Source organism: Maylandia zebra, linkage group LG4 (assembly GCF_041146795.1).
Source record: "Maylandia zebra isolate NMK-2024a linkage group LG4, Mzebra_GT3a, whole genome shotgun sequence".
NCBI classification, from domain to species: domain Eukaryota; kingdom Metazoa; phylum Chordata; class Actinopteri; order Cichliformes; family Cichlidae; genus Maylandia; species Maylandia zebra.
In genome coordinates, this window is record NC_135170.1 from 4,497,783 (window position 1) to 4,520,338 (window position 22,556).

Consider the following 22,556-nt stretch of genomic DNA (forward strand, 5'->3'; position numbering starts at 1 on the left):
CAAACTCTGCCCTCTGGTGACTGTAACACTAAACTACACTGATTACTGATAAATTGCGTGCTTGCAGTGTGTGTTTGAACAAGATGCCAACAAACCATTCTCCAAACTGCTTTCACCGTGTGTGTGTGTGTGTGTGTGTGTGTGTGTGTGTGTGTGTGTGTGTGTGTGTGTGTGTGTGTGTACCTTATAGGTAGTTTTTGTCAATGCGCAACATAGAGTAACTAAACTTTACAGTTGTGATCAATACAGGGCTGAGTTTATATGGGACTGTTATTGTAGCACAACTATCTGTGCCCAAACGCTGGGGACACTGCCAATCTGAAAGCGCTGCAAAGCCTGGGAAGTAGGTCCAGAGGAAGCTGCAGCGCCCTCTGGTGGATGTTAAAGGATGTGAATTGTATTTTGCCTTTTTTGTAGTTACTCTACGTAATATTTCAATTTCAATAAGGAGTTAAAAAGTGGATCTTTCGTGTACTTGTGTTCAGATATGTGGTAGATTTCTAATCGAAGCACCACAGGAAAGTGGCCATGCAAAAGGCAAACTTTGGATATCTTCGGTAATCTATTAATAATGGGATAATAGACACAACGACAGTACTTCTCTCATGGTTCAAAAAACAAAACAAAAGAAAGAAAAAGAAAAAATGAACACTTGGAGAATTTCTAGTTTCCATAATTGGTATAATTTAAATCCAGTCTGATAAGGGCTGATGGTTTTGGTTTCCACTGACTGTTGTTATGTCATTTTCTTCTCATTGAACATACATTCACCGTGTCCTTAGGTACATCTTGCGAGTACCGGGTCCGCCTTTTCCCTTCAGAACTGCTTTAAGTCTTCACGGCATAGATTCAACAAGGTGCTGGAAAACATCCCTAAGAGACTTTGGTCCATATTGACATGAAAGTCATGACCTGGCTGGTGAGTGTTTAGGTCAGTAAGCATTTCCAACTTGAATATTTTCTTCATGAGCCCAATGTAATTATTAAGCGTTCTGGACTTTGTGCTTATAGTTTGATACAGACGGACACACACTGCATCCACGCCACAGGTGTTACTAAACGTTTAAAACGCTTTGTTCTCTGTAGGTACAGAATTGAAATCATTACACAGCTTGATTTACAGACTGTCATACAAAAACAGCTGCTGCTTAAAAAGGTCTGTGGGTGCTCACTATTGTAGCAGTTGCCGTGACCCAATCACAAGATTGATTCTTTTGTTTATTTTAATTGATTTGCAACAAAACCATGTTATTTAACTACCAGTTCGTTAATGTTATTGTCACATTTCAGATAATATAAACTAAATTTTACAATAACATGAAGTTTTCTGACTTTAACCTGTTGTAACTCTAATTGGCCATATTTTCATAATAATTGTCCCATGTGGACACGCTGACTGTGTAGATAGAAACCCCATAGCTTGCCATAGTCACGGAGCAGAGCACGTGAACGCGAGATCTCTGGCGGAGCTTTCCTCGCCGCACCACCAACTTGTCACCAAAGATGGCGAGTTGCTGAATGCTCATGGATACACACATTTCTCGGCTAGTTGTTATCTTACCCGAAACGCCAACTTTAAAAACAAATTAACTGTTTAGCGAGCAGCTGTTTCTCCGTTTGAAGCACCTCTGACCCAGCGTCAGTCGCCGCTACCATGCAGATCACGCTTAAAACGCTGCAGCAGCAGACTATTCAGATTGAGATAGACCCCGAACAAACGGTGAGTGGCTATAGCTAACGTGCTTTAAGCTAACAGTGCTAGCTGCGGGACCTGTGTTTTGGCTTTGCGTGAAGACCCGACAGCTTTCCATTCATTTATATTACACATTAAAGAACGACTAACAACTAGACTCGACTGGAGGTTTCGCAATAGTCGCACACGTTACAAAGAGGCAACCCACAAGAAACCGCAAAACAACGCGACGCCTCACTTCTGTGATGAGTTAGCGTTAGCAAGCTAGCTAGCAGAGTAGCCCATTATCAAAGTCATAGCGACACAGTTTTAAACGACTTTTTTCATCATTTAAATATTGTTTCGCGGGTGTGGCTACTACTCTTTGTTAAAGGGTGATATGGGTTAGGATTTAAATCTAATATTTTTTGATGAACGCAAGCTGTGGACTACGCTCGTGATTGCTAATGCTAACGCCTATGACACTGCCAATTGCGATTAGCTTCACTCAGAAACTGACTCTTTCTATTAGCATGTCCTCACATCCGAAGGTGTAGTTGCAGGGCCCATTGTTAAGTGATATATTATAATGAAATAGTACGAGCATACTCTCAGTGGATATAATTCTTGTGACATTCCAAAATTTAGTTTTTAGTAAACACGTAATAGACCAGGTGTGAAATAGACCACTGCATTTTATAGCATTAGGATCCCTAACTTTAAAGCTGAAGTCAGCTAGGATGACTCCCTGCTTTGTAATGACTTGAAGGAAAGCCGGCCATCTAATATTAAACCTCTGGTATTACAAGCACTGGAAGACATGTCATTGATAATAATGAGTCCTGGGGTGGTTTTTGTTTCTTGTTTTGTTATTATTATTAGGTGAAGGCCTTGAAAGAGAAGATAGAAGCAGAAAGGGGAAAAGACAACTTTCCTGTGTCCGGGCAGAAGCTGATATATGCCGGGAAAATTTTGCAAGATGACACACCAATTAAGGACTACAAAATTGATGAGAAGAACTTTGTTGTAGTGATGGTGTCCAAGGTGAGATCCTAATTAATACTTGTGGCTGGCATCAGTGTATTTGGCTTCTTTTCTTGTTAAACAGATTTAACAATATGTTGATAGTCTAATAGCACTTTTTTTTTTAAATAAACAAAAGGCTAAGCCTGCAGTTGCAGCCTCACCATCAGTCTCAGAAGCACCCAAACCCCCAGTACAGGACTCTGGCTCCACATCAACAGCTGCCCCGACTACAAACCCAACTCCAGCCCCAGCCCCTGCCCCTGCAGCTGTCCCCATTCCTAGCGGGGAGGCCAAAGAGGAGTCAAGTGCCGTAGCCACAGAACCACAACAACCAGCTAGGTACACTCTCTCTATTACTAAAGCTGTTTTTCTGCACTGCCAGCTGAACTCGTGTAGACACTACTAAGTGGAGATAATTGTATGATCTGGACAGCTCGGACATTAAACAGCCTTTAACCAGCCAGTGTCATATTATAGAGTCTGTCTGGTTTCTGAATGCACCTAATTTGTGCCAGTGTGAGAAGAGTGTAGGCAAAGTCACAGCTAGCAATTGAACATCCTGTGTCCTGCCTCCTGCTCTTTTCAGGCCTGCATCAGAGCCAGCTCTGCACATTCTTAACTATTTTATAGGAAAATGTGTCAAAGTGTAATAATTCCAATAGCTTTAAACATGGCAAATATTGCCTGTGATAATTGGCCATGCTGATCATTAAAGTTTACTCTGATAAAGGAGAAAACTGGATGATGTCACTACATCATATTTTCCAGAATGTAAGTGAGAAATGTTTAGAGCTGTAAGAACTGTGCATTAATTAAGTGATTGGTGGGAAATTACAATCATAAATTAGTCATTTCTTTTTCCTTTTTTAAATTCTCCAAGCTGATAAGCCATTGATTAATGCTTCTGTTTATCATGTTAAGTGGATATCTGTCTGGTTGTAGACATACAGCCGACCGTCTTTGGTTGTTAGAAACCAGTCGGCGCGATTAATCAATAATGAAAACAACTGTAGGTATTACATTTTAGTAATAAAACATATTATAGGACTTGTTCAAGTCAATATCACAGCTGATAACTTTTAAGATATGAATAGGGAGGGTTTTAACCCGAGCACACAACTCATAACTGGAGTGCTTCCCATGCACACACTCTTGGTTGGGCTGCCTCATCTGGTGACTAAAATAAAATTCTATTTATCAATTTAAGAGAATCACCATCAAATATAGAAATTCTCTTAGAGTGAGATTTGTAGTGGAAATCAATCCTGTCTTTTTTTTGGTCAAAGATCAGCTGCAGATAACTAGCGAGCCATCCCCTTTTCTGTCTCGTGTCATCCTGTGTTTTCCTGTACGTCATTCAGCTGCTTAGAATCTAAATCTGTGGGATCTGCTCTTAGGCTTCATGTTTGTCAATAAGTTGGCTAAATTACAAACCAAAATGTTATGCTTTGTATTTAGCAGGCATACCTTGGAAAAAGATGTGCATGATTAGTCTGTAATAAAACCATTTTAAACATTTCCAGTGTGTCTGAGCAGGAGTTGACCTGCTTGTATGTACTGGACTCATGTATAGTTAAATCTACATACTTACAATGGCTTTGAATAAACTGTTCAACAGAGTTGCAGCTGCCCAACTATCTGTGTACCACTAATTATTACCGTTACTTACTATGCACCATTATGTGGTATAATAAATAATTTAGCATCATAACTCATTTAGTGATTTGAAAAGCTTTTTAACTAGGACTTCCACTTGGGAGTGAGTTGCCAGCAGCATCGATGGCAAGAAAAAAAGCTACAGTTAGCCTAGCTACAACTGGTATTGGAATCTGGTAGCATCAAATTTATACTGTTATCTGATAATTCAATTAAAAAAAGGTTTGCCAAAAAGATCGCCTCTCTGTGCTTTGGGTTAATTAGCTGGCATAGACACTGTAGTTCAAGTCTAGTGTTTATGCCTGAAATCAGGCAAACAAGTTTTAGCTAATGTTACCCAAAAGAAATCCCAAGCTCGACCTGACTGAGCCATACAGTTGGTTGTATGGGCATTAAAACCAGCTTTTAGTTATGCTCATCATGTTAGCTTACCTGCTTAGTCAGTCAGTTTAATGCAGCAGCCTCCTGACTAATCTGAACTTGCTCTATCTCCAGTGTTGTTGGTGATAAAATTGTCTGAAGTTACACCAGAGTTTGTGTTTTTTGAGTTTTGTGAAATTTGTGGTTGTTTGAGAAATGTCCGCTTGTTGACGTTACGTGATCAGCGGACTCTCTTGGCTAATTGCTAATGCTGTGAGGAAGGTTAAGAAAGGCCAAGCGTATAGGAGTGAATATTATATTTTAGACTTTCTGTGGGGCATCAAGTCCACAGGCTTTTAGAAGCAACTGAGGTTTTGTTGTTCGTGTTTGTTTTGTTGTTGTTTTTTGTAAATGTGTTTTAATCCAGTTTAACCATTGCCTGTATGATTTTGTTTGTTTTGTTTTTTTGTTAATTGGATGGAACAGATGTTGATCACCAAGCTCACCTCCATCACCATTGCCTGGTGCCTCTCTCAGCACAGCCTCCGTTCACATGAAATCACAGGAAACCTGTCTAATGTATATTTTTTCCCTCGCTCCAACTTTCTTTTTTGTAGCTCCAGTGGTGGAAGTCAGGGCCTGGATGCATCCTCGACGCTGGGTAGGTAAAGCAAGCTATCAGACTTACATCGCAGGATCGGATAAAAGCAGCTGGCGCCTGTCTTAATGAAATAGCTTTATTTAAAAAGTAGCTGTTAAAAGTGAACTGTACAGAGACAGACAATAGCCTGTGTTGTGTAACGCTTACATGAACTACCAGAAGCTGTTACTGTTGTAAAAGTGGGACTTAACTGGCTGCAGTGTGCTACATGCCATTTCTATATTTAGGCTCTGACAAACGCAAGCCGCCTCTTGTTGTGCCTATGAGTAACGGGGGATTCCCATTATAAGAGAGGGGAGTGTATGCGTAAAGTGATTCTGTTTAAATCATGTTGTAATAAAAAGTTTGCTGAGATTCTATTTCAGTGTTTTCATGGTAAAAGCTCGGAGTCTGAAAGTTGTCTCGATTGTACAAAGTGGATTTAATTTGTCAGTACGATAAATGTTTGATGAAATTTCAGAGGATATTTTTTTTAAAAATGTGTTGATTTGCAAACAAGCATACCATGTTTGTTTCAAACGTTTACATGTGCCCTTTCAGTGACCGGAGCGGAGTATGAGGCGATGCTGACGGAGATCATGTCTATGGGCTATGAAAGGGAGAGAGTTGTGGCTGCGCTACGGGCCAGTTTCAACAACCCCCACAGAGCCGTGGAGTACCTTCTTACTGTACGTCACACACATCAAGGGGAGGGCGTTATAACACGAGCTAGTCAAGGTGGTGGGCGTCACTCTCCACAATGCATACTGCATGAAAACACAGTAGCTGCATTGCTGCTGCTGGTGACGCTGAGACACTAGGGAGATGTTTGCATACAGAGATGAGTGATTCAGCCACAGTAGCCATAAGTGCGGCTAAAATGGCTTTCATCTGTTTCTGTGTGTATAGGAGACTCACTCTCAGGTGTTTGCAGCACAGACAGACATGTTGGTCTTTTAACAGAGCATTTCTGCAAATATTAGTTACAGTAAGCTCTAATTTAACAGACCAACAGACAGAAATACTCATCCTTCACATGGGCTCAGGAAAAGTATTGAGGTTTTGCAAACATGTGACCAATAACCAGTTTGGACTCATGGTGACAGTGGGAGCAGTCACACAGGCCTAGAGACTATCTGGCAACCACTGGTACTGAGGGAAAATGTTGCTGAAGCCCGTCAAACAGGCCTGCACACTGGTCAGTCACCTCTTGGCAACCACCTGTCCCTCGGGAAAGACAAGTATTCATTGAGTGGTCAGTAGCACATAGCTGCTGTCCTAGTGTGAATGAAAGTGACAGACGTGTACACAAGTGCTGTTCAGCTGCTCTTGGAGCTGTTTTGAATCTGTGCAACATAAACCTGAAGCGGAGACAGTTTGCCTTCAAAGTGAAAGTTGCTCCTTTGGAAACATGTTGCTGGAGCGCTTAGGAACAGCTCTGACTGTACAGGCCATCGTTCTCCGTCTCTGGTTTGCGTCAGTTTCTCACGTTGTGCTGCTGCTCAGCTTGTAGAGTATTTGGAGACATCCAGCAACCACACATTTCCCTAGCAACTGGTTTGCATTATGTCCAATATGGCAGATAAATCTCAAGCATGATGTCAAATAAAAACTTCAATGTTTTGATTATGTTTTTATTCTTTTAAAAAAATGTAGCATTTGATTTGTGAGTGAAAACATAGGATGTCGATGTACTTTCTAACTGGCAAGAAATAATAGATGATTTTAACTGCCAAACATGTCTTTGAATATCTACTATTGGTTGTGGCTGTTAGCTGTTGTGTTGATGTTGTGGTATATAAAGAGTGAAATATGCCTGTGTGCCACAGAGCGTGGCTATTGCAGAATGACCGTATGACCGTAGACTTTAATGGTCTTAGCCTGCTTAAATGTCTGTGGGTGTGATTGACAGTTGTATTGTCGTTTGCAGGGTATCCCTAGCAGCCCAGTCCAGGAGAGTAATCCCCCAGCGCAGGCTCCCACATCTGGAACCACAGAAGCTCCGTCTGTACCAGAAGGTAGGGCATCCGACTCGCTGTGATCCAAACACAAACATGGTGTCAAGTGTGTTTGTGCATCTCTGGCAGCTGTGTGACAAACAGCACAGTCACTGGCACTGTGTAAGCTTTGATTTTAAAAGGTAGAAAAAACACGTCTCGCGTCAAAAATACGATTTTTTCCAGAGCGCTGGAATGTGTGACTGCTGCAGGGGTGTAGACACAGCTACACTTAATAACTGTCACTGCAAGATGACTCATCGTGACTCAGTAGTGGCTAAGCGGTTCTCCACCACAGGCTTGTATGAAGTGTTGTTAAACCTGTTAGGTGGCATCAAACCTGCACGTCCATCACATCACTGCAGACTTGCAGCTCACCTGTAGCCTCTTTCTGATTTCCAGTTAGTTTACCAGGAGACTCATCGTGGATCTGCATGCATGGATAGAAATACACTCTTTACTATGCAGCCTGTTCCAAGGCTGTAACAGCTTGTTTGGGATTATGGGAGAAGTCATTAGTTACAAACATAATGTAAAGCTGTACGTACTGACTTGTGGCATCGCTTCATGTTTAATGTTTAATAATACATCAAGGGTTCAGTGTTTGATAGATCGTGTACATTTCTGCATGCTGTGGAGGAGGTTGAGTGGAAGAAGGTTTTTGGTAATAATTGTAAGACTGGAAAAGATGACCTTTAAAAATCAGTAACTATATTACATCATCTAACAAAAAGATTCCTCAGTTCATTGTGGGGGGGCTGGGTGACTTGTACACAGTCGTCCATCTTCAGATCCTCAAAAATAATTAGACAAATGACTTAGTTTGATGGCCCAATGAGGCCTGTGACTACATGACAGCTTGAGCAGATGCAAGATTTGAATTAAAAGCCACTGGTGGTGTGCAGAGCTGGTGGTGTGCAGAGCTGGTGGTGTGCAGAGCTGGTGGTGTGCAGAGGCAAAACTAGAGTGGTGTTAAAATGACATCACGGTCCTTGTGGACATGAATGCATGCAGCACAGCTGTTCAGTCTTTGCTATCAAAGAATAAGTGATTAGCTGTTTGAGCTGGTCGTGCTGCAGTCATAGTGTGCAACATTGTTGATGTAACTAATCCCAAACACACACATGGGTCACAGCTGCAGGCTCGCACAAGTTTCCTGGTGGAAATGTTGAAAGAGGACAAAACTCTCACTGTTGCTCATTCTTTTTGTGCTCTAGGAGAGAACCCGCTTGCATTCCTGCGCACTCAGCCCCAGTTCCTGCACATGAGACAGGCCATCCAGCAGAACCCCGCCCTGCTTCCCGCTCTCCTCCAGCAGCTAGGCCGGGAGAATCCTCAGCTTCTACAGGTACCACAGCCTGTCCGAGTCCTCCTGCTGCTCGTCTCTGTGAGAAGCTTTTTAAATTCTTCTTTTTTTCCTCTCCCAACTAGCAAATCAGTCAGCATCAGGAGCTGTTTATCCAGATGTTGAACGAACCAGTGGGAGAGGGGGGAGATGCACCAGAGGTTGGAGAGATGGGGGCAGCAGGGGAGGAAGGCGCGCCTGTCAACTACATCCAGGTTACACCTCAGGAGAAGGAAGCCATTGAAAGGGTGAGCGAAGAGTAAAGGCTAAACATCGGCACTTTCTTTAATTAAAAAAAGGCGGTTGGTTTTAAACGCCCATCTTCCTCTTCTCCTTCCTCTGCTCTTCCATGACTTCCAACGGAGCAGTTAAAAGCGTTGGGTTTCCCTGAGGCGCTGGTCATTCAGGCCTACTTTGCCTGCGAGAAGAACGAGAACCTGGCGGCCAACTTTCTCCTCAACCAGGGACTGGAAGACGACTGAACGGCAGAGGGTCACTGCCTTCCTGCTCCTCCCTCCTACCCTTCACCCCTCTTCTTCAGCTCAGCATAAAGACTGCACCCCCAGATTTTACTGTACAACCTCAGCTCATCCCAAACAGGAGGGGGGGAAGCCAGTGACGGGAGAAGGGTGGAGGGGGGTGGGAGAAGAGGGGTGGCGGGGCAGGGGGATGGGAAGGGAGACGGGGGAGGGTTTAGGTTTCGGAGGGATTACAAGTACACAAGGTCGACGGTTGTGTGCAGGAAGGTCGGGGCGGTTTTAAAGAAGAAAAAAAAAGTGGAAGAATTATGAAATCCACGTGAATTCCAATGGAATGTGTGGGGTTTGTTTAGGGGAGATCTATAATTTGATTTTAGACGCGCTTTGTGAACATTCGGGTGGGGGGGGAGGGGCGGGGCAGTGAGAGTGTGTGCTCGTGTCTGCGTGTGTGTCCACGTATGCCTGTGCAGATGGATGCGATACAGTTAAGCTGAAAAAGTAATCGATCTGGCATTCTCTAAGTTTGTTAATGCTGTAGCCGCGATTGTAAGGAAGCACGTTACCCCTCACCGCACGTAATCTGTGTGCGAGCCTGTTTGTGTGTCTGTGCGTGTGTGTATAAACTGCTCGTGTGTTGGAAGCTAACAGTGGAGGAACAACATAGATGGACTGGTTTTCTCTGTCTGACGTGACGTTGCTGGGAACCATCGGCCCACATGAGAACTAAACTGACAAATGAGTATCTGCTTTTCCTGTTCCTCACTTTGTGCTGCCCAGTCAGGAGTCCCTGCAAACACTGTGCCCGCCCGCTCAAACATCTGAGGGTTTTATGTGCGCTGATAGCTTCTTGTGCCAATTAACACTACTCGTAAACATCTGTGGTGTTCTCCGTAAGAACACGGCTTTAATTTGTGGTGGCAGGTGTGCGTGCCGAGGATTAGCAGTGCCAGGTCACCATCATCGCTTTGCATCGCTTCATACTCATGAGGCTTTAAGCTTTCGAAGAGACAAACGTCTAAATTGACAATCATGAAGGAAAAAAAACCTACAATAATCACGAGGAATGAATGACCTAATGCAGCGAATTTATATGTTAAAGAATTTCACTCACAGACTTTCAGAGAAGACTGCGTCATCTAAAGCGTTAATTAGCAGAGCTTTGTAGCCACCTCTTCTTTTTCTAACAGGTTGCATCAGAGTAGACTTGTTATGCTTTTCCTTTATTCTGTCATATTTATGTAGTGTTAAAATTATGGAATAATAAACATAGCAACGAGTTTCAACTAACGATCCATGTGTATATACACATGAGGCAGGTGTCTGACTGCTTTAAATGATCACTTTCAGGCAGTTTTTCTTCTCTTGGCTCTGTATGATGTCACAGAGAGGGGCGTCCCCACCCACCTGCTGCTCAGATCTTCTGTTTCTTGGGGGAAACTTGAGTCTAGTTTAAGATGAGGATTATTTTGAGCTGCGAGTCTTCCGTCGCCTCTCTAGCAGAGTCCAAGAATAAAAATGCAGTGCTAAAAGTGAGCATGATAGTTCCTCTTTAAGAACAAGTGAACTCGTTGTCTGATTACTACCTACAGTGACATGTCTGGGTGTTTACAAAAGTTTCTTTTTTAAAATTTGAGTTTCCTTCTAAATCAGCTTTCGGACACTAAAAAATGAAAGGAAAGGTCTGGAAATCAAATAAGCCTTCAGCTTCCTCGTGGAGCAGATGACCTGTAATCATCCTGGTCTGTGGCAAACTGAATTTAAAGTGATGTGGCTAAATAGGAGCGTGAATAAAGCAGAGATTCAGTTATGCTAAATTCACTCCGTCATTGTCTGAATGTTGTGACACGGAGTCTGAGAGGGCCACGCAGAGAAACATGCTGCTGTTCCCTTTATAGTCTGATTAGCTAGCCTCCTGTTACCGTGTGTAATGTGTAGTTATCATTAAGAACAAAAACCCACTGAAGTTGAGTCAAACTCACTTGAGATGTTGGCCCTTGCACACCTGCCGCCGATCATAAGGCCGTGCTCTTACTTTGCAGTAGTGTTGATCAACACGGAGGCGCGCACGGGTTGGATTGAAGGCTACCAGTGCACACAGAGCAGCTAATGAAGAGCAATGTGAGGAACAGATCTGATCCATCGTCACCATCATACCCACCGTATGTGCACACGGGCTCATGACCCACTACAGATTACTGTTTTGAAGCTTTGCTGACCCGGGCCCTGTTCTTCACACGTGTGGGGTGACTAAAACCAGCTACATGCTGCTATCAGGCTAAAACAGAGCAAATTGTCGCACAGTTAATTTCATCTGAAAGCATTCTGAGGACTGATAACCTCGGATGAAGTTCTCAGTGCGTGGAGCTGGAGCCGGAACTCCAATCAGCACAGTAGCTTTCAAATAGTTCTGCAGGTTAATTTAGGATTTTTAGTGTTTAAGAAGATACATTGTCATTCTGATGTCTATCTTTTAATGGGTTGTGCGTTCTTTTTGGGTTTTTTGTCATGCATAGATACAGTTAAGATTAAAGATGCAGTTATGGATTTTATTAAGACATTTGGATCAGAAAATGAGTGCAAAAGTGGGATTCCACAACTCTGGCTTCAAAGAACCGAAACAGTCCAGGTCTCGTATCAAATTATCAGCTAACCTTGAACGACTTGAGGCGTCCACACGCGGAGAACGGGGCCCCGGTTTGTGGTGTGTGAGGTGGGGATGTGTGGAAACCTTGATGCGGGTCTGCAAGGAGACGGTAACTGTTAACTGCAGTCTCATCCTGTGTGTGCGTGAGGGCAGTTTATACTGACAGCTGTCCTACAGCATCAACATGACCTTAGACTATGCTGTGCTACATTAAATATCAGCAGTCTTTCAGGCCTCTGACTCTGTGTGTCATTTGCATCAGCATGGATCTCACTCGCTGCGCGCATCATGCACTCACCTGGTCAGGAGGTGCCCCCTAGTGGTTAAATATGCTCCATACTACAGCCAATACTGAATTTATTGATAGTTTTCACATAAAACATGTTGGATTGTGAGGGTGAACTGAAATGTTGTTGACAACCACAAGACCTGAGGAATGTCAGCGGGACGGGAAAAGAACAGTGGTAGAAAGGATGAACACTCATGTTCTCACACTTAATCATGTCATATATGTCCTCTTAATCCACTAAATAGTTAATGTTAATCACAACACCCACTGAAATAGAAATGATTAAGCTCATTCACCCTACTTTGTACAGTGCACTTGAAAAATGGCAAAAATCATATTTTGCGTGGTTGGATCTGAGAGTGAGACAAAACATTTTTCCGAGTATCCAGCTTATTCAAAGCGACGCTTAAACGGAAACAGGCTGCTTTACAGCTGATCAAAAGTTAGGAAGTTGTAAGACCACACCTCAAAAAACCCTGCAAACACCCCAAATCAAAACTCAAAGTTCCAACTCAGTAATGAGTAGCTGCATCGTTATTGTTGATCACTTCAAAATTTTGTTGCGGCAAGCTTGATGCAAGTGTTTCCATGAGGTGAGTGGGAACATTTCTCCAAGTGGTGAAGACGGCTGCACGAATGGCATCTGCTGTCTGGAACTCTTTTCCATTTTTGTAAACCTCCGTTGCCATCAATCCATCAAAGCTTCTCAATTGGCTTTAGATCAGGGGAACACGCAGGATGGTCCTTAAAAAAATTCCAACTAACTGTCTTGGTGCGTCCCACCTTAGCAGTGATAGCCTGCTGCTTATGCAGTTCATGTTCAAAAGGAAAAGGTGCCTTTGCAATCAGAACGTCACGACACTGATACCTGACAGAAAATGACACTGAATCCACATTTTTGCACAGATTTGGTCCTTTAAAGGCGTGTAGTCCTAAACAAGATAAACTGCATCTCTCCACAGACGACAACAATTCACAAACATCTTGATAGTTAACGGCTCATTTATCAACACTTCTTTATCGCCTCTCGATGCAGGACTTGCCATAGTAGTGCATCGTTAGGTGGAAGTTTTCGTTCACCTGTTTTGAGTCACTCACAACGTTGACCAAAACTGTAAATATTCATTTATTAATGAATACTCACATAAGTGCTGAAGCATCAGACCAAGTAGTATGATGGGTCGTCTTTATGTCCAGATTTCTTCAGTTCTATGTGATTTTACTGTGTTCCTCAAGTGTGGCATTATACTCAGTCAACTGCTCAGAAAATAAAGGCAACTCTCGGGCATCACAGTACAAAATACAGTCAGTTAAGTGTCAAGGACACCAATCTCCCCAGTTAGAAATCAGAAACCATTTCATTTCACCTCCTTTGGTGTAAATGAAAGTGACACCAGGTGCACACGCCCATGAAGGGAATGCTTTTGCTGGTTCTGAACACAAACCATTGGCGCTCTTTTGACCCCTCCTCACTGATTTTGCTCTAGTTTTGTTTGGTTTTTTGGCTAAACTTCTACAGTCCTCTGCTGAACGTTCAGCTCCTCCAAGGTAAGCCTATGGCAACCAGGTCTGCAGTTTCTCCCAGTTGTGAGAGTGTGGGGAGGATACCAGGAGACAGGGTGTTACTTAAGAAGAGCTGGACAGGAGATCATAGTAGAAGATCATCAGCTCAGCTGCAGGACCGGTATCTGCTCCTTTATGCGGGGAAGTACAGGAGCACTGCCAGAGCTCTACAGTATCACCTCCAACAGGATACTCGTGCATGTTAGATTAGATGGATTAGATAAAACTTGATCAATCCCTCGGGTGGGTTCCTCTGTAATGTAATGTTCTGTTATGTTTGTGGTCAGAGTGTCAGAAACATACTGCCTGCGGGTGGCCCAAGGGCCCAACAGCCTTTACTGGGACCTGTGCTCATAGGTCCCCAGACCTAAATCCAACTGAGAACCTCTGTGATGTAGTGTATCCATCTGATGGTGCCACAGACTGTGGCTATATACCTGTATTTAAAAGTAGTGGCAGTATCAAAGAATTAGGTGGTAGTAACAAGAGATGGACCGATCCGATATGCTGATCTGATATAGGGGAGAAAAAAAAGTAATCCGATCCATTAAATATCACAAAAGCACCTCACAAAACTTGGCGTAACCCAGGTAGTGACCTTAGCACGTCGGAGCAGTATGCGTCACGTGGTAGTTGTGTGCGAGACCTGTCGGGGGTCTGGAGTTCACACTGAAAGCATCTGGAGCCTCGCTATGTGCTGCCAAGGTAGGCATCGCAGACAGAATGTGTTTCCCTGCGTCGGGACCACACGCTGGGCTTTCCGAATCACAGACAGACTCCCACATTCTTGATTTTTAGTTGACAAACACTTATAACGACGAACTACTCCTGAAACCTTGGAGGTTTTAGCTCTTTATACAATAAAGTTACAGGAGGATAAAAATAATTATCAGGCCAAATCTCCTTGGTTTGGTAAAATAATCCCGTCTGCGTGAGAACGATAAATACATCATTTTCTGTTGTAACCCTCAAACTGAATGGTAATGTAACAACACTTTTTCACGTCTTCACAAACAAAACAAACACTTTTTTCATACTTGTGTTAAGTTTGTATAGAAATTACACAAAATTCTGTCTCAGGTTAAATGTGATAGAAACAGCTTACACTGGCACTCATCTTGCTAAAAGAGGAGCGTCGTGAGAAGCTGTGTTTGCACATATTTGCACTGCTTTCCACTCTGGATGTCTATTTATGTATAAAAGGGTCCATTCTACAACCTGCTTTTTTTCCAAGTTGTCAAATATAAACATTATTTTGTGCTGATATTGCAACTTCTTTTTTTCAGAGCCAAAGACTTTTTGAAACCTGTATAAAATTTTAAATTATTTTTTGAATATTACTTTAAACACTTAAAGTTCTGCTAAGAGTTTAAATAACAAGATCAGTATTGCTGAACTGAAATATTTTGGGTGCAGTGTATAGAATAGAATACAAGTGTAATAGAATAGCTTTAGTGTTTTGTCTTTTAAAATTTTAGGATGAACTTATACGAAATCCAGCAAGATACTAAACATCTTTTTATTGATTATAAACATAGACTATATCAGATTCATATCGGTATCGGCAGCTATACAAATTTATGAGATCGGTATTGGACGTTAACAAAGTGGTATCATGCCATCTCTAGTAGTAACACATCAATTAAATCAGTATTTGTATTTTAAACTGAAGCCCAGTTCGAGCTGGAACAGCGTGTTAGTAAATCTGACCCGACTCTTACAAAATGTTTGCAAAACGTCTCCGACCTCTGCAAACATCTTCCTGTTGAGTTCATGGGCTCAGTCCTAGAACAGCTCTGTGAATTTTGGTTGTTACCCAATTCATACTACAGTAGGAATTTGTTACCCAGCATCACATCTGGTCACATCTGGTTTCCAAAAACCTGCCTACCCCTCGGCCTCCTAGTAGATGCATGTGTGGCTTCCCTCAGCTCATCAGTCCCAGCAGGCAGTTACAGCGTTTCTGTCCAGAGTGCTTCTCCTCTTGCAGCGCTGACGAGGACACGGTAACAAAGACAGGTGACACAGGCAGGATACAGTCAAGAACATCCTTTTATTCAATCAACTGTTTTTTTATTATTATTATGGAAAAGAAACTGTAATTAACACATGCATTTCACCATGGGCTCTGGGAGGTGTGTCTGAGGATGGGACGGCTCTGACAGAGGGGAAGGAGGGGGAGGGGCACTTGTGGTGGGCGGGGTTCAGGGTGTGGCGGGGTTAGTCTAGCTTGGGAGCTCAGTCACTAAATCGCTAAACAGCATCCTTAAAACAGTGATAGAAACTGAGCGAGGAAAACGTAAAAGTGAAACATGCTGACGGTTGGGCCACAGGGTCCGACTGGGCTCTTGAACGGTGCAGGCGTCGGATACTGCAGACGCCCGCCTCTCGACTAAAGCGCGCACACGCTCACGCACACGCTCACGCACACACACACACGCGCACTCGCTCTGCTGTGTGACCTGTTTGTCTCTGATATGGCTTCTCAGCTATGGCGCTTTCACTCGTCAAGGCTTCGCTGATAATACTGCTGCTGGCTTCATTCGCTTAATGCAAAAAAAAGACATCTAAACGTTGCATATACTTTTTTTTTCTTCCTCGATTTTGCTGGTGGAGCCTCACGGTGCTTACATCTAATGTTTACAGGATTTGGAACCGCATGGTGGATAGTGATGGATCGATAAGTCACATTTTGTAAGGATTGTGCTGAATCTCAGTCTCTGTGCTGTGGCACCGCTCTATTTTTAAGGTGCTTTGAGTCATTTTTCATGGTTTTTTCTTCTCTTTACAAGAGCTATTCTCATTCACTCGTTCTCAAGATGCATAACCAGGTCACGATGCATCGTCCATCAAGACGAAATAATAAAAAAATTTCAAATTCAATTACAAAACAGAAACAAGGAAACCTGCAAACGAACAAACCTGCCTGCGCTAGCAGTCCTGCTGGTCACCACCCTCGCCTAAAGCCCAGTATCACATTCCTCGTGCTTTTATCCCTCCACCTTTCTTTCTTTTTCTCATCCTGTGCCCTTGTCCTCAGCACAGCCCAGAGCCCTGTGGTGTAACTTGTTCACTTACATTAGCTGTTTGAATGGAGAAGCTGAAGAAGATGGGTATGGTAATACAATGTGAAGCGTACAGACAAGAATAACATGTGAGCTAACTGCATTCTGCTCAGACAACAAAAGAAAAAAACCTTTGCGTATTCTTCTTCTTTTTTTTAACCCCGCCGTTCAGAGAAAAGGGAGAAAAGGAAGGAAGTGGGAGAAGGGTACGCGGCTACAGACTACTCCAGTGTCCAAGTTAGACAGACGACAAGATACAGAGGAAGAGAAGCAAGACAGAAAATATTCTTTTTTTTTTGTTTTTAGGTTTTGTCTTTTTTTTTTTACGTCTTTTCTTAATAATTCAACAATAAAAAGAGGAACTAAATCACACCAATTTCCTTTAGTACTATGTATACTGCTTGAAAAAGCTCTGAAGAATAGGAAGAGAAAGATACAGAAGAAGCATGAAGGAGGGGACTTTTTTTGAGATGGGCACTCAGGATTACAAGATGGAATCTGTGAACAAAAGGCACTTTTTAGGGACAACCTTTAAAGATGCTCTGAGTCTATAACACTACATCACCAAACAAATATTTATAATCATTTACAGCGGGGAAGGGGATTGGGGGAGGATGGTGGTGTGTGTGTGTGTGTGTGTGCATGTGTGTGTGGAGGGTTGGGATAGGGGGGTAGGGTTCACATTGTTGGTAAATTGATGACAGCACCCCCCCCCCCAGCCAGACAGAGGCCGCTGATTCCCTCTTTCTTTCTTTCTTTCTTTCTTTCTTGTTTAAACAAGTAGACATTTACATTAAAAAACCAAAATAAAAGAAACATTTTCTTTAATTTCTATGGACGTCATCATCGGTGGTTTGGACTGGGGAATCCGTACTTGTGCATCTCCCAAAAATGGGGAAGATCTTGTCTTTGTCCCACGCTAGATGTGTTGGACATAACATGATGGAGAAGAAAAGAAAGAAAAGAAACAAGATCTGACGTGATTTTCATTTTTTCCCTGTTTGTTTGTCCTGCAGTGGCGATAAAGTTCGGGGAGGAAAAATGCCTTTTGTCCTACAATGAACCTCTCACCCCCCCGCCCCCCTCCCTCGGTAAATACAAAAAGAGAAATAGAATAACGCACACTTTCCTAAAATTTGCTTTTTATGATAACACTTAGTTCTTGTTTATTATTATTTATGTATAATAGAGACTGAATGTACTTTATTCTTTTACGAAAGCACCAGTTGTCATAGTGATATATATTTTACGAGTTGCAAAATTGTTCCTTCAGCCCTCCCATGGTTTTTGAAAACAAATGAATAGAAATGAAGTTTTTAAAAATGAACAAAAAAATGTAAAATAATTTCCCCAAACTTACTTACAAAGACTGGGATTTTTTTTCTCGCTGCTCTCATATTTAGAGTCCCGGAGCAGGTGGACTTTAAAACAAACAAAAGCCCCTCCCCCCCAAAAAAGATAAAACAAAGAAAAAAGAAGAGGGTTTCCCTCTTTCTGTGTGACACCCTCAAACAATCGCTAACAAACAAACACAATTCCTCTACCAAGGCATTGCACATGGCTCAATCAACATACATCATTTAGTTTCAAGAACAATACTTCCCATCAAGACACGAAAGAAAACAACAAAACCTAATCTGCTTTATCTTTTAACCTCAACTACGTCATCATCACTTGTTGTCTATGTATCTACTGTTGCGTTTGCCGTCCTTTAGCTTTATGTCCTGTAACGCGGGTGCGAGCGGGTTTACAAAATGGTACTTTAGCTCAAATCAGCTTTTTCTGTGTGTGTGGTTTTTTTCTGAGATGCATCCTATGACTGTGCGATGTACGCCATGCTTCAAAAAATAACTAGACTGCCACAGAGCTTATCTTGCAAATAAAAAAAGTATATATCTATAAATATATATGTGTATTATATATAAAGATGCTTGTGATTATCTAGTGAGCTGTCAACGTGTTTTTTTCTCCCCCTACTGACATAAATGTTTTTTCCACCATTCACTATAGCTTATATGTGAGAAAAAGAACCTGAATTCATGTTTGACAAATTGCATAATGGGAATACAGAGGCACTTCCATAGATTAGAAAAGAAATCACCTTTAGCCGTCGTTAATGTCTTACTCAGCGGAGCTAGATCTCTCTACGAAGCTGATGAGATGATCGCCATCGATTGGCCAGCTATGTCGCGCTTTTCCCTGCAGTGAAGAACGTGGCCAGGCAGTCCAGTTATTTTGTGAGGTTGGATGGGTGATTAGCTTTTTAGTAGGGCTAAATTTGTGGGCTGATTCTTTATATAGTTCTAGATAATGATTGAAAGCATAAAGGCCTCCTCAGATTGTCTATCTTTAAGACTTCCCTTTGAATTGAGTCGGGCACGGGGGACGTGTTAGTAGTGAGTGGTCTTCGTAAGTCTGTGTGGAGTTTTTTTTTTAAAGAAGTGGCGATCTGTGCTCTACAAGTGTGATTCCATCCCAGTAATACATCCACTGATTTGCAATACTAAGTGGTGGTCGATCTATTGTAACCATTACAAAAAAAAGTCTGATAAGGTTGGCTGGCATGATTGTATTAGTGCAGTTTTTTGATCTATAAGGGCTCTTCCATTCACCGTAGCTCAGTGGGAGTGCTGGTGCGTGTGTGTGCGTGTAAGTGTGTGTTGTGGGAATGCTATATCCAACACTACCAAGCAGCCTTTACGTGATCCTGTGCACCGGCGTTTAAACGGGCACACCCGTGATCCGTCCTACTGCTAAGCCTCGGCTCTCGTCCCCTCTCCAAAAACAGCCAGATATGTCACATATTCATTTTGCTCCGCAGTGTGGCCCCCTCTGCTCTTGGAGCAGCGGCTCGTCTGGGAGTGTAAACAACAGGGTAAACTTTAGGGAGACAGAAAGAAGAGCTACTCTCTCCTTAACTCTGGGTCCCATCTTCAGCAACCTTCCCTCCTCAGATCTGTTTTCTATCACTCGTACATCCCCACCAGCAGCCACTAGCTGTACCTGGATCCAAATAGTAGGCGCGACTATTTTGTCTTCTTCCCCTGACCGTTATGGCCGAGCAGGCGATCTCCCAGAAAAATAAGCTTCCTGTGATTGTCAAAACCCTGCATCGTGTTGTTCTACAGGAGACGTTCATCTGGAAAATATGCTTGTTCGATGGGTCACCTTCACATGAAGCAGCTAGGTGGCTCTGTTCAAAGGTAACAAGGGTCCCCGCATTCGTGTGAATCTTACTGCCTTCACCCCAAACAGTCGCCGAGGTTTCCTGGTTCTGCTGGAGGTTTCTTCCTGTTAAAGGGGAGTTCTTCCTTGCCAGTGTCACCAAGCACTTGCTCACAGGGGTCATGCGATTACTGGGGTTTTCTCTGTATCATTGCAGGGTCTTTGCCTTAAAATATTCAGCACCTTGAGGCAATTGGCATTGCGATTTGGCGTTATATAAATAAAATTAAATAAAATTGAATTAGTCAGGGTAGTTCCAATGTACTAGAATCAGGATAAAAGCAAAGTGAAGTGTCAACTAAGGAAATATACGCTCCACCTCTGGTGGAAAGTGAGGCTAGAGCGGAAGTGCTGAAAACCTGGGCTTTTTCTAATGGCCAGCAGGGGGCGACTCCTGTTTGCAAAATCTGATTGTATCCAAGTCTATGAGGAAACGATCCTCCGTATCACTTTCTGACCTCAAGAAGTACTTTTGTAATGAATTCATGGTCTCAATCGCTAAACTGACGTCTTCATTGATATAAACTCTGAATTTCTAGTGAAGCAGTCATGCTTTTGCATGTGGCTGCCCTGTGTTCCTGGGTTTTAAGTCAAAGCCACAGTTAGCTTATGATGTCCAACTGCCAAAAAGCTCGACTTAACATATACAATCAACACTAGTTACCTAGTGGATTACTTTCAAATGCTTTGTTCTTTCTAGGATTCTCACAGTAACGGTGTTTTCACAGGACACTGCATTGCAAAGCTACAAAACGCCTGAGCTGCCGTCTAAACCGTCGCAGAGTTGATTTCAACATTCCTAAAAAAATGACCAAACGGGTTTCGGGTCTAAACCCTCTTAAAACTGCTCATATTCTGCACGGATACGTCGATATAAAATCATCATATAATCAAAACGGTCACTGGGGGTGCAGGTTTGGTGGTTTTATTAACTTTGGACAGAACCAAGCCAGCTAACCTCAGCTAAGCCAACCAGCTGTAGCGGTATCAATCAACTCATCTCAACTCCCTGGAAAAAGAAGCAAATAAGCATATTTCCCAAATGTTTTTGCAAGCGCTACTTGATCTGGGTAAGCTAACCACCCTGTCTCCACTGCTTCAACATACCGCTTCTGACTGTGTTTCTCTTTAAGGTGCTGTCATTCAAATACAAAACAATTATAAAATAGTACAAATCCAAAAGAGGAATAAATTCAAATAAGAGAACACACGAGAGATAATAAAATCATTCATCTACATTACATAAGGGCAAATTGGGAACCAATAGCTGCTGCCTGTAGCTGTGAAGCTGTCAGTAATTATATAGTCACACTGCGATTTTCAGTGTGTGTGTGTGTGTGTGTGTGTGCGCACAATGTTTGGATATCTAATTAAGGTAGAAAGACTTCACTGGGCTTAAAAAAATAAGAATGAAATAACACAACACCACCACCTATAAATACTACAACCTAAATGTGAGACTGGGCACGTGTGTGTGTGTGTGTGTGTTTTCATACATGCTGTGGTCATGGCACAGACTGAGTGATTGTTCTGAATGTGGGGAGACATGAGAGTGAGTGGAGGCCAATGATCTGTTGAACTGAAAGATGGGGGCTGAGGACTTGTGAAGGCTTCTTGTACCTCAGGTTTGTTTCCTCTTTAAAACTTTTAAAATAGGCAAGTCTGGTTTACCTCCCATGCCTTGTAGGTAAATAGTGCACATCTTTAAGATTAGTGTTAATTGATTCAGCTTGTAGTGCAACCCTTAATCAAGTTTTGGCATGGTCACTAGTTAGTAGTAGGGTGAAAGGGGCTATTTTAGGTCATTCAGAAGGATAGAAACATTGGTCATTTGGATTTTGTTTTGAGTGATGACAGACATCACAGGAGCGTGGACTGCAGCTTTCCCTGGAAACCGAATTGCTTTGATTAGACTGTGACTTGAATTTGTATTTGCTAGACAACTGATTTTTCTAAGCCATTTGTTACACAATGCGTCTTTATAAAGTAGGAGAAGCCGACGGTTTTCATCCTCAGGTTCCTCCTGCGCTGCTGTGCTGGTTCGGTGGTTTGAGGAGAGATGCCTCCTTGCTGCTGCCGTCCCCTTACCCCCCCTTCTCCCTGTCATCCCGGCATCCTCTTGTCCATCTATTCGTCTTTCAACGTATCCATCTTTGCTTGAAACGGGTCCTGCCTCTGACTGTGTGTAAGTAAGTCCAGAGTTCCACTAAAAGCGTCATGCTGCTGTAATTTCCTGCGTTGCCTGGTTACATTTTGTATCAGGTGAGACATACCGTCAGGGCCAGTCGGTGGGTGGGTTGGAGGACAATTATTATCCTGCGGGTTGTTTCTCTGGTTCTTTTTGTGTTTTTTGTTGTTGTTTTTCTATTTCTGATTGCAAAGAAAGAATTCTAGTTGCTGGTTTGCACACAGATCTTGTCAGAGGAACCAAGACTGAAAAAGAAAAGAGAGGGAAAGACGGGATGAGATTATGTTAGTAACAAAAATAGTAAACAGCTTAAATAAACTTTATGTGCACAAAATGTGACCCACTGTGTTTGTTCAAAATAAACTGGGATTACTACTTTGCAGCTTCCACCAACCAGTGAAGCTGCA

The 22,556-nt window shown here is 42.6% G+C and overlaps 2 protein-coding genes across 18 annotated transcripts in view; one reads left to right on the forward strand and one right to left on the reverse strand.

The window, feature by feature from the left end:
* Positions 1-1,427: 1,427 nt before the first annotated feature.
* Positions 1,428-12,053, forward strand: rad23aa (RAD23 homolog A, nucleotide excision repair protein a). The gene is made up of 9 exons (XM_004570340.4): positions 1,428-1,720; positions 2,555-2,716; positions 2,835-3,037; positions 5,332-5,375; positions 5,916-6,043; positions 7,285-7,372; positions 8,569-8,699; positions 8,783-8,944; positions 9,065-12,053. The coding sequence occupies exons 1-9, from the start codon at positions 1,655-1,657 to the stop codon at positions 9,176-9,178; spliced, it is 1,098 nt and encodes a 365-aa protein (XP_004570397.1). The 5' UTR covers positions 1,428-1,654; the 3' UTR covers positions 9,179-12,053.
* Positions 12,054-15,705: 3,652 nt separating this feature from the next.
* nfixb (nuclear factor I/Xb) overlaps positions 15,706-22,556 on the reverse strand; it is a 135,635-nt gene continuing 128,784 nt past the window's right edge. For all 17 annotated transcript variants that reach the window (XM_004570331.6, XM_012924423.4, XM_012924424.4 and 14 more), the window contains one exon: positions 15,706-22,394. In XM_004570331.6, coding sequence (XP_004570388.1) covers positions 22,380-22,394 — 15 coding nt within the window. In that variant the 3' untranslated portion in view covers positions 15,706-22,379. The remainder of the gene's footprint in view (positions 22,395-22,556) is intronic.

Bases quoted from the DNA above. Each gene is read 5' to 3' on its own strand.
- rad23aa (XM_004570340.4), top strand. From the start codon at position 1,655: ATGCAGATCACGCTTAAAACGCTGCAGCAGCAGACTATTCAGATTGAG. The intron at 5,376-5,915 runs GTAGGTAAAGCA...GTGCCCTTTCAG, and splicing joins GGATGCATCCTCGACGCTGG to TGACCGGAGCGGAGTATGAG. The intron at 8,945-9,064 runs GTGAGCGAAGAG...CCAACGGAGCAG, and splicing joins AGAAGGAAGCCATTGAAAGG to TTAAAAGCGTTGGGTTTCCC.